Source organism: Sinocyclocheilus anshuiensis, unplaced genomic scaffold (assembly GCF_001515605.1).
Source record: "Sinocyclocheilus anshuiensis isolate Anshui unplaced genomic scaffold, SAMN03320099.WGS_v1.1 scaffold369, whole genome shotgun sequence".
NCBI classification, from domain to species: Eukaryota; Metazoa; Chordata; class Actinopteri; order Cypriniformes; family Cyprinidae; genus Sinocyclocheilus; species Sinocyclocheilus anshuiensis.
In genome coordinates this window covers 1,333,156-1,344,826 of record NW_015540935.1, presented here as the reverse complement: position 1 = coordinate 1,344,826, position 11,671 = coordinate 1,333,156, and the positions used below count along the sequence as shown (strand labels likewise).

Below are 11,671 nucleotides of genomic sequence, written 5' to 3'. Positions count from 1 at the left end.
TGATAGTGTGTGCTGCCCACACACACCATATCGCGACTCCCAATACTGGGAGTGCAGTTGACAGGGGAATGACATCCATGGTCGTTTTAAGATTGGCGGATTGTTCAGGGCACATAGATAATTCTGGGCAGGCAAATAATTCAGGGCAGACAAATGATAGCCAGAGCAAGAGATACGATAGATTTCTTTTGCATATCTGACAGTGTAACATTAAGCATTAGTATTTCGAATGAGTTAAACCTGTATCCTGTCTTCTGAGTAACATTGAGAATATCACTATATATTGTTGCAACACCGCCGCCACGACCAGTCTGACGCGGCTCATGCTTATAACAGTAGCGTGGTGGAGTAGACTCATTTAGACCAATATAATCATTAGGTTTTGACTCCAAATATGACTCCATATGACTGCCTTCATATGAACTCTCTGCCTGCCCTGAATCATTTGTCAGGGCAGACAAATGATTCAGGGCAGGCAGAGAGTTCATATGAAGGCGGGAGAAAAGGGGGCATGTCTGCATATATGTCCCCATAACAGTCCATAGAGCGCTACTCACCCTCAGCCATGATGCAGTGGGCGGAGCTTCCCTCCGCACTCTCGCTGTTCAAGACACTCTCCACCGTGGCGAGCTCTGTTGCTGGCTCTCGCACCTGGTCTGACGTTGTGGGCTCTGGTTCCACGGCGATCCTCAGCTCTGCCGCTGTCAATGGCGATGGCTCGTCGTTCATGGCGGGCTCTGGCTCTCCGTCAGCGGTGGGCTCAGGCTTTGGCTCCGCGCAGCGGGGAGATGGTGGGCTGGGCTCTGGGTCCGGAGTGGGGCTGGTGTTGTCCGCGATGTCCACAGTCAGAGGCGGTCCACAGGACACCAGCACCCACTCCACAAAGGTGGCGAAATTCCCCCGAGGACCATCTCCGGACAACCGCGCTCTGCACTCGTCGTTCAGGCTGGTCTTGCAGAAAGTGCAGAGGCAGTAGTCCAGGTAGTGGGTAAGGTTGGCGATTTCCACGAATAGTCTTGTATGATCCTCGAGGGAAAGGCTCCTCTGCTCCAGCAGGAGCAGGAAGACGGCAGGATCAATCACAATTAACAAAAAAAGCACGTAAACGAGGAAGATACAATAAACAGTCTTTAATACTTCACAGAAGGGTAATCCACAGCAGGGTAACAGCAAACACACACACACACACACATACATACACACACACACACACACACACACCAGGGTAATTCAGACGTATTCCATAGACGAGACCGGACAACCAAACACTGAACAGACTGCAACTTATATGGGGATATGGAAATGAGGATAATTGACACGAAACACCTGAACATGATGACACAATCAAGGGGAGACAGAAACTAGGTCAAAGAATACGAGGGATGAAAATGAAAACAAACACAAAAGTCCATGAAGTGTGACAGAGTGTAGAAGTAAAGTTGCATTGGTAAGGTCATTGCATTCGTGTGCTCAACAGACATGACTCTGCTGTAGATCTAATGCTACAATCAACACTTTTCACAATTAGTTAACCATAGCAGCTGCGATAGTATAAATGTAGTATACGTTTTCAAAAGAGTTTCACACGTAATACTTATTTCATATGCAAAGTTGTTACCCAATCATAGCAGTGGGTGTTTACAGTGAAGTCTTAAGAGACACAACCCTTCAGATAGTGTTTCAAGCATAGGGTTAAAATCAAGGTAGAAAATAGCCTTTTATTTCTAAATAATGATAGTTTTGGTGTAAACATTATGCTAACATTATAAGTGCAGCTCAGGAAGCATAAAATATTGAAAGAAATGCAATTTGTGACCAATGCATGGTTTTAGGAGACTTGAAATAGAGGACACGAGCTGTATTTATTTTGTCTAACATGCTGTTTTGGACGTGAGCGTGAGTAAATGATGACAGAGCTTTAATTTTTGGGTCAACTATCCTTTTATGGGTCAGATTTTTGGGTACCAGAGAAAATGTCTCAGAACATGATTCAAGTCATTGGACTAAGCTTTGCTGAATAATTTCTGCTCTGTTACAACCTAGTTATGTAGATACATTATGTTCCTGATCTATGTATATTTTCTTTTCTGCCGTCTACGTTTTACGCACACCTAACACACATGCGCATTTGTGTGTGTGATATGTGGTGTAAAATGAATACATTTTATTACGTATATGTAATAAAATAATGTAATTAAGGTGCCAATAAAGTCCAACTCTCATTTTCACATTGTATTATGTTACAGCATGGAACCATTTAACTAAGGAGTTTTACACTCATCATCAAGAAAATATATCTATATCCTACTGTAAATCTGAATAGAAATCCCACTGTACAAATGTATGTTTTTATATGCATTTATACTATATTCTATGGCATTGCAGCATATTTTTTCTTTGTTATAGGCTATGTGATGGTCGGTAGAATATTTTTGGCCAGCATTTTAAACGCTCATGCATTTCCAGTAAATAGGCTAGAATGTGGTCAAACGCAGAAGATGAACAGCTCTGGTTGATGGTTCAGTTGTTCTTGTGTTGATTATTTAGATGTGGGAAGATGTCAGTATGGTGTCGGTATGATGTATTCAGATAGCCAGAGATCTTGTGTGTAATCTTCAGACAGGACAAAGTATTATCCGAAATATAAGAGTAACATGAATTTACATTAAAAGATGGTTTCAAGAGTCTGTTGTTGCTTTAGCTATTTTTATTTTAATCAATAAACTATGCACAAAATGCTCATGTGGTCTGTCATAACTGTATCTCAGATTATATGCAAATACATTATCAATGTATGGATTAGCATCTTCATGTTTCTAGTAGCATTCATGATTACAAATGTTACGGTGATTTTCTATCATTTCAGATCAGGAGTGCCTCTGTAAAGTCAGCGAATGGCTTTGGTGTTTAAAGGAGAGGACATCTGTTCTTGTTAAACATCATTATCTTCCAGCAGAGGCTAACGAGGTCATGCTAACCAGCAAAACTGTGCACTTTTATTTTTGACTCCACCTGAAGAAGGTGTTATGTACAGTATGATTTTAGGAACCATATCGCCCCCTACTGGCAGTCATTTTATTCTTATATCATGTTTGATGAATGGCTCCGTTGTTGTTGGAAGGGATATTCGATAATTCTTAAGTTTTAAAAAACCTAGTTTTTGAAAATGTTACCCATAATACCTCTAAATATTACAATATCATAATTTTCGTTATAGCTGTTGCATAACAAGTGAATACAATAAAGTCACACTGAACTGTGTTTGCAGGTTTGCAGGACATAAGTATTATCATTAAGTTTTTTTTTTTTTTTAACGGTGTTTTCATTTATATATTTAAAAAAAATGCTGGAAAAGGTTTCAGGGTGACGACATGACTATACTGACAAAGCCTCCCGATATTTATATCAGATCATCAGGCTTTTTACTTCATTAATAACAACACATTTCTTTACTGTTTTCACTGATTCATAAAATCCATTTTTAAAAGGTACTGTGAATTCTGATGTAATGAATGCATCTCAGTTTGTCACTAGATGTCGCTGTAAACGCGCTAAAATAGACAAGTTACATGAAAATATATATATGCCCGTGCGTGTGTGTGTGTGTGTGAGTGAGTGAGTGAGTGCGTGCGAGCGAGCGAGCGAGCGAGCGAGCGAGCGAGCGAGCGAGCGAGCGAGCGAGCGAGCGAGCGAGCGAGCGAGCGAGCGAGCGAGCGAGCGAGCGAGCGAGCGAGCGAGCGAGCGAGCGAGCGAGCGAGCGAGCGAGCGAGCGAGCGAGCGAGCGAGCGAGCGAGCGAGCGAGCGAGCGAGCGAGCGAGCGAGCGAGCGAGCGTGCGTGCGTGCGTGTGAGAGTGAGTGAGTGAGTGTGTGTGTGTGTGTACCTACTTAACCATATTTTGTGGACAAATTTGTACCCAAAAGTGAGCAAAACCTGACATAGTCGCCAAAAACCTCCACTTGGGGACGTCCTGGTGTAAAACTGGTATAAAAATAAAGTAAAAAAAGTTTTTATGAAATTGTAAAAATGCAGAAAGTTTTCTGTGATGTGTGTGTGTGTGTGTGTGTGTGTGTGTGTTAAATAGGCTGTATAATGTAAATATATTGGCCTACATTCCACCATTTAGGTTTATGGTTGTGCAACTCTTCTGTCATTAAAGTAATTGCATGCACATTTGAGAGCACTTTTAATTGGACTTGGATAATTTAAGGACATTCGTTATTATTTTCTTAACAACGATATATATAAAAAAAATCTTACAGAATTGAAGTAAATCTCTCTCTCATTCATTCATTCAAAATAATAAATAAATAAATAAAATATATAAATAATAATAAATAAACTCAACGCTCAGTGCATTCCCACGCTTTGACACACAGAGCGTCTTATTAGAGAAACTCGACTGGCGCCAAAATGAACCATCGGAATCCACAGCAACTATTTGTTACAGGTTTGGCTGGTGTCAGTATTGGCATATGTTTACTGATGTTTATTTAGAATATGCAGGTGTTTTAATAAGACAGTGAGGGTTTATCAGTAAAGCCCCCATATGCCTGAGTTCCAGACGCAGATCCTCAAACGTTGTTTACGTTCTTAACTGAGATGCAGGCCATAGCTCACGCAGGAGGAATGCACAGGAAACGGAACTGGACGTGTGTGTGTGTGTGTGTGTGTGTTTGTGTGTGTGTGTCTGTCTGTCTGTCTGTGTGTGTGTGTGTGTGTGTGTGTCCTATCATCTAGCTACCTTCATTGCCCTTCTTAGATATCTGCTAAAAACTGAATCATCGCTTGCAACATTCCAAGAAAGTGAATCCATTTTTCATTGTTTGGAATTCCTCAAACACCTCTGTCACGGGGGGCGTAAAAAAAAATCAAAGACATTATAGCTGCTGATAACCTGTGATGCATTTTGCAATTGTAAAGGTGTGTTCCAAAACACCTTGAACAGTGTCATGTTTAATGGCAGAATGAGGTATAATCATCAGATAAGCATCAATATTACTCACATATCGAGAGTTAGTGATTTGACCAAAAGTATTACAATATGCTCGTCCTGCACTGTTACACCCAAACCACCACCTACTGCATTAGCAACGCTCTAGCAACCACATACAACACCTCAGAAACCCTCCACAACACCACATTTTGCTCAGGCAAATATCACTCATGTTTTCTTCAAGAAAATAAAAGATTAGGAAATTGGGGAAAGTCATTTTTACACTTCTATAAAAAGGGATTTGCAGAGGAATCCCTTGTGAAAAAGAAGTACACTATTAAAAAAAGTACTTACGGAAATAATATACTTCAAAAGAATATACTTAAAGGGTATATACCATGTGACATCAGTGGTTCATCTGCAATTATACGAAGCTACGAGAATACTTTTTGTGCGCAAAAGAAAGAAAAAAAAAACGACTTTATTCAACAATTCGTCTCCTCCGCGTCACTGTAGCGCCATTTTGGAGAATATGCGCTGGATGTAAACAGCGTATGCTGTTCTGTGTCAGCTGCGTCACACGGATACACTGTTTCCGTTCAGATCAAATCACAACAACATAGTAAACAGATCCGGCGTGACGCAGCTGACAAAAAAACAGCATGTTGTTTACGTCCAGCGGATATTCTCCAAAATGGCGCTACAGGGTGATGGAGGAGACGAATTGCTGAATAAAGTCGTTTTTTTCTTTTTTTTCTTTTCCGTATTCTCGTAGCTTCGTATAATTGCGGAAGAACCACTGATGTCACATGGATTATTTTACAGATCTCCTTGCTACGTCTCTGGACTTGGGAACATTTCAGTTGTTTTGCTGTCTATGGGAGGGTCAGACAGCTCTCAGATTCCATCAAAAATATCTTAATTTGTGTTCTGAAGATGAACGAAGGTCTTACGGGTTTGAAACGACATGAGGGTGAGTAATTAATGACTGAATTTTCATTTTTGGGTGAACTAACCCTTCAATTGTGTATTGTAATGTTTTTAAACACTGTGCATCAAAAAGGAAAATTCTGTCATTAATTACTCACTCTCATGTCGTTCCAAACCCGTAAGACCTTCGTTCATCTTTGGAGCACAAATTAAGATATTTTTGATAGAATCTGAGAGCTGTCTGATCCTGCATAGACAGCAATATAACTGAAATGTTCCCAAGTCCAGAAACGTAGCAAGGAGATCTGTAAAATAATCCATGTGACATCAGTGGTTCATCTGCAATTATACGAAGCTACGAGAATACTTTTTGTGCGCAAAAGAAAGAAAAAAAAAACGACTTTATTCAACAATTCGTCTCCTCCGCGTCACTGTAGCGCCATTTTGGAGAATATGCGCTGGATGTAAACAGCGTATGCTGTTCTGTGTCAGCTGCGTCACACGGATACACTGTTTCCGTTCAGATCAAATCACAACAACATAGTAAACAGATCCGGCGTGACGCAGCTGACAAAAAAACAGCATGTTGTTTACGTCCAGCGGATATTCTCCAAAATGGCGCTACAGGGTGATGGAGGAGACGAATTGCTGAATAAAGTCGTTTTTTTCTTTTTTTTCTTTTCCGTATTCTCGTAGCTTCGTATAATTGCGGAAGAACCACTGATGTCACATGGATTATTTTACAGATCTCCTTGCTACGTCTCTGGACTTGGGAACATTTCAGTTGTTTTGCTGTCTATGGGAGGGTCAGACAGCTCTCAGATTCCATCAAAAATATCTTAATTTGTGTTCTGAAGATGAACGAAGGTCTTACGGGTTTGAAACGACATGAGGGTGAGTAATTAATGACTGAATTTTCATTTTTGGGTGAACTAACCCTTCAATTGTGTATTGTAATGTTTTTAAACACTGTGCTAATGTTAATTGCAGTTAAATGAAAATGTATTACCATTTAAACTTATGCAGTAAATAAAATTGAGTTAGACTTGTGTACATCTTTATATGTAATTTAATTAATTTGTGTAAGAAAATATCCATATTTAAAACTTTATTAACAGTAATCTTTAGCTTCCGCTAACTGTCGTACGCACGTTCACGAGAGTGTGGCGTTCCAGCGGATGGCGTGGGACGTTGCGTAAGCTCCGGTGAGAAGTGACAAATGCGGAAGCGCAGATGAGAAGTTCACTTAAGTGGTCTTTTATTTCACTAATATTATATTATCTGCAGGTACAGTTTCTAAAAAAAAAAAAAATAATACTTGTATGATTTGAAGTGCACTAAAAGTGCACATTTAATACACTTTGCTCTTCGTTTTCACAAAAGACAGTTCAAGCCAAAAATAAAAATTCTGGAAATGAAAATTATTCACCCTCATGTTGCTCCAAACCTGACTTTCTTTCTTATGTGGAACACAAAAGAAGACATTTACTCTTTTTGTCCATTCCATGAAAGTCAATGCTGTCCAAAATAACTCCACTGGGCTTCATTAACTTAAAAAAAATATATCAAAATATCTTCATACAATTTTGTATTGCCATACAAGGCTGAACCATGTCTTTAATATGTCACTGATGTGCGTTGTCTTAATATGGGTCTACTGGAATATCATGCATCCCAATTCAGAAGCTAAGCTTCAACAATGACATCATTATTCCTGTAGCATCGTTTAACAAATTGTCCATGTCATCTTTGTTGTTCTCCCCCCCTCTCTCTCTCTCTCGCTATTCTCCCCCTCTCTCTCTCTCTCTCTCTCCTCCCTCTCTCTCTCTCTCTCTCGCTCTCTCTCTCTCTCTCTCAGTGACCAGCTTTGGTCAGGAAAGTCTAATGGAGCATGTAAGGTGTCAAAGTGCAGTGGAGCAGCACATTCCTGAGAGCTTCCGGAGGAATTCCACAGGCGCTTTCAGTTGTTTTGTGTTTGTCAGCGCAGTGCCACATTCCTCCAGCGAGCCACCACACTGAGTGGAAGAGGAAGTGGATAAGGCCACATTGTTAGATTGTGACTGAGACAGAAAAACAGAGAGACCGAGTCTGAGGTGGAGCACGGGTGACCTGAGCAATCATTAACTTATTATAAAGCACAATGATATGTCTCAGGTTAAATCGTTTTATAAATGACATTCAACAATTAATCCCATTCTTATTGGCTCTTAGTTGATAAAATTGACATGTAACTTTTTTATCATCTGTCCATGATGTAAACCTTAAAAACATTTACTTTAGTTACTGTTTTATGTTTTTGACCTCAGCAGGACAAACAATCTGTGAGGTGCCGTCGTTTGGTGGACTGTGACATCACTCTGGCATTTCCTGCCCCCCCTGCAGAGGCGTTTTAATGTTTAATATTTTTCCAGTTCATAGAAGGAAAAAAAAAAGTATACATTTCATAAATCATTTTTTTTTCTGAATATTATTCATAATGTTTTTAAGCATATCAAACCATTAAACTAGTCCAAAAAGTCACACTTTAAGAAGGTGCCATGACATTGCATAAAAAATATGCAGTGTCATGCTTTGCTTGGTTTATTATTTTCAATGCATATCCATGCATTTTAACTATCATGAATAAATAAATAAGCATGCATACAAATAAATAAATTAAAATAAATAAATAAATAATGTTCTGTTCTATTTGAAAAATTATCAGGTCCTATCTGTCATTATCACTGCACATTTATTTATTTTATTTAGTCATACTATGGGAAAATGCAGATATTAAGAGCATGCAATAGAGCTGGAACAGCAGCTAAGGCGAGAGGTTGTTTTCCAGCTGTAACACACTAGTGTACATTTCCAGCGTGTAATAAAATGCCTTCTTCCAGGTTATAATATTTTGCATATTTGAATCAGTGACATTTGTTAACAGGAGTGTGCTGATATGATTAATGACAGACAGATGAAGCTGTAATTTTCTCCATTGAGGGGGTTTCTTGTTTTATTTGCATATCTTGTGAATGTTATCTCATTATACAATATGTTAAAACAATATCGAGAAGATAAATAGATTTGATCTGATTTGGTAAGACTTTAGTTTAGGGACCAGTTCTCACTATTAACGAGTTGCTTATTAGCATGCATATTACTATATTGGCTGTTTATTAGTACATAATAAAGCACATATTAATGCCTTATTCTGCATGACCATATCAGCAGCAAATTAGGAGGAATTTATTAAGGTTAAATGTCATAGTTAATATATTTAGTTAATAGTGAGAATCAGACTGCCTAGTAAACTGTGGAGTAATGATGCTGAAAATACAGCTTTGCATCACAGGAATACATTTATTATATTTTAAAATATATATAAAAATAGAAATGTTAAATTTCACAACATTACTTTTTTATGGTATTTTGTTCAAATAAATGCACCCTTGGTGAGCAGAAGAGACTACTAACAAATCTTACCAATCCCAAACTTATATCTTCTTATTTATAATATGTACTTACATATAATATATAATATACAATGTGTGTATATATACCGTTTACTGTGATCCACTAAGTATCTCATACAGTACCTCCTGATCTCTTACAGAATATCTTTCTTATTAGTTTGATGTGTGCTGTTTCTGCGAAATGTTGCACTGACATATTTTTCAGCTTTGTATCATTGCTAAATCATTGCCATATCCACAGTCTGCGGTCCTGAACTTAACTGGATATCCTGCACATGCACTATCACTCTATCAGTCTGCTTTTTCCTCCGGGGGCTTCTGCACTAATGTGGAATGTATCGCTGAACTCATGCAAAACATGCCATTAAAAACTATCTCCTGTGACGGTGACAGCACACGGACTCCCCTGCGGAAAAAAAGTTTCCTGTTTCTGCGACTCTGACTTGTCCAGAGCGAGTCACTGACATCAGCGGCTGCTCCCTACCTTTCTTTCATTCTTCCCTCCACCTCATTCAACCCTGCAGCCAATCAGGAGACAGGAATGTCTGGACTGTGTGGGATAGGCAGTGTTGCGTCACACCGATGGGAGGATAAATGAAGGCGGGCAGGTTGAGTTGAACACAAGCACCTGTCAGTCTCTCTGTCGAGCTCGGTGGACTGCAGATACTAACTGTACATCACCACTCAAGCGTGTTAAACTCCCGAGAATGGCTTCCTCACTGCGGAACGCTGTCTTTATCACTGTTACACTGTGTGTGCTGCAGCAAGGTAAGACACGTTTACCTTTGACTTCGTTTTCCGCAGCATGTGTGTTTTCTGTGGCTTGACACAATTATTATTTATGAGAGAAACTTCATATAGCATATTAGATTTATTATAAAACGCAGTTGTTTTAGCTTAACAGCAAATGAGGTTTTACGGAACCCAAATGGAAATTTTGCTTCTCATATTTTTTTAACAATCAGTCCGCATATAATGATTATATTGTCCTATAAGACTTCATATTCTCTTGTACTTTATGACCCCACTGATGGATATCTGCTTAACACACACAGAAAATCATTATGCCTTATTATCTTTACAGATAAGTTCAGCAGATATTACTCAGTGTCATATCTATATGGAGTTATGACCAAGTACTGTATCTGTAGTATTTGTGTATTCATCAGATTAATACCAAACACACTATTTTAAAAAGGGAATTTGTGCAGTTGGATTAGTAAAAATAACTTTTGGTGGTGTGACCTAATGTATACAGGTCATATAAAACAACAGAGTCAGTAAATTTGGATGTTGCTTCATTTTAGGTTGCCAAATAAACATTTTGCGAATAGCTTTAATCATAGCTTCTGTGTTTTCTAGGGATTGGATATCCACTATCTGAACAGTCTGAAGCATCTAGCAATCCACCTGCTCTCAAACGGGTCCGTACCAAACGCTGCTCCTGTAGCAGCTGGTCAGACAACGAGTGCATCTATTTCTGCCATTTGGACATCATCTGGGTCAACACACCGAAGTGAGTGCGTCTAAGATGATATAGGGTGAATGTAGGGAATTGAAAATGATCTTCAAAGGATGCCAGTTTTAACTGAATTCTGATTCTAAAAAAAATCTAGATCCATGATATGTCATCTTAACCAACTGTAGACCCCAAACATATGCATTTATAACACCCTGTTTGCATTTGACCACTTATAATTCTCTGTTAACCCTCTCCTTCTCATCTCATTACAGTAAGATCACACCTTTCGGTCTGGGAAGCCCTCTGTCCCGTCGCCGGCGCTCCACGGGCCGCTGTGAATGCGCCAAGCCCGCCGACCGGACCTGCTCCAGTTTCTGTCACAGCAGGTGAGCGCAGACTCTGCAGCTTCCGGCTCCACCCTGAAGATGAAATCAGACAGATACGTGTCCTTTCGTCTGTCGCGGATGCCGTAGGCAGCCATGTGTGACCTGCGGAGATCAGGGCAGCTTGTGTGTATGGGGGGTTTACCAAGCTCTGATATGCATCCTCTTCTCTGAGATAAAAAGCAAATAAGGGAGTGAATGAGAAACCTTCTTAATGACTAAAGTAGTTATGAGTCATGCAGGTCACCAAATCAAAGGACAACTATTTTTGGACAAGTTTAATATTATCTGAAGATTCCTGTGTTTGTTCAAGGACAGCATTAGCCCTTGTATTCATGTTTTTTTATGTGGGAAAGACATTTCGATTTGTTTGCCCTTGGTTTTCACGAGCAAGTCACTGAATAAAGTAGATTGAATACCAATTTTATTTTATTTTATTTTACTTTTTCTTTTCTTTTCTTTTCTTTTCTTTTATTATTTTTATTTACATTTTTAATTAAATTTTCTTTT

The 11,671-nt window shown here is 39.2% G+C and overlaps 1 protein-coding gene across 1 annotated transcript in view; it reads left to right on the top strand.

Moving 5' to 3' along the window:
* Nucleotides 1–9,611: 9,611 nt before the first annotated feature.
* Nucleotides 9,612–11,671, top strand: part of LOC107689568 (endothelin-2-like) — a 3,160-nt gene continuing 1,100 nt past the window's right edge. Inside the window, exons 1-3 of the mRNA XM_016487590.1 lie at nucleotides 9,612–10,084; nucleotides 10,679–10,832; nucleotides 11,051–11,164. Of these exons, the coding sequence (XP_016343076.1) occupies nucleotides 10,024–10,084; nucleotides 10,679–10,832; nucleotides 11,051–11,164 (329 nt within the window). The 5' untranslated portion in view covers nucleotides 9,612–10,023. The remainder of the gene's footprint in view (nucleotides 10,085–10,678; nucleotides 10,833–11,050; nucleotides 11,165–11,671) is intronic.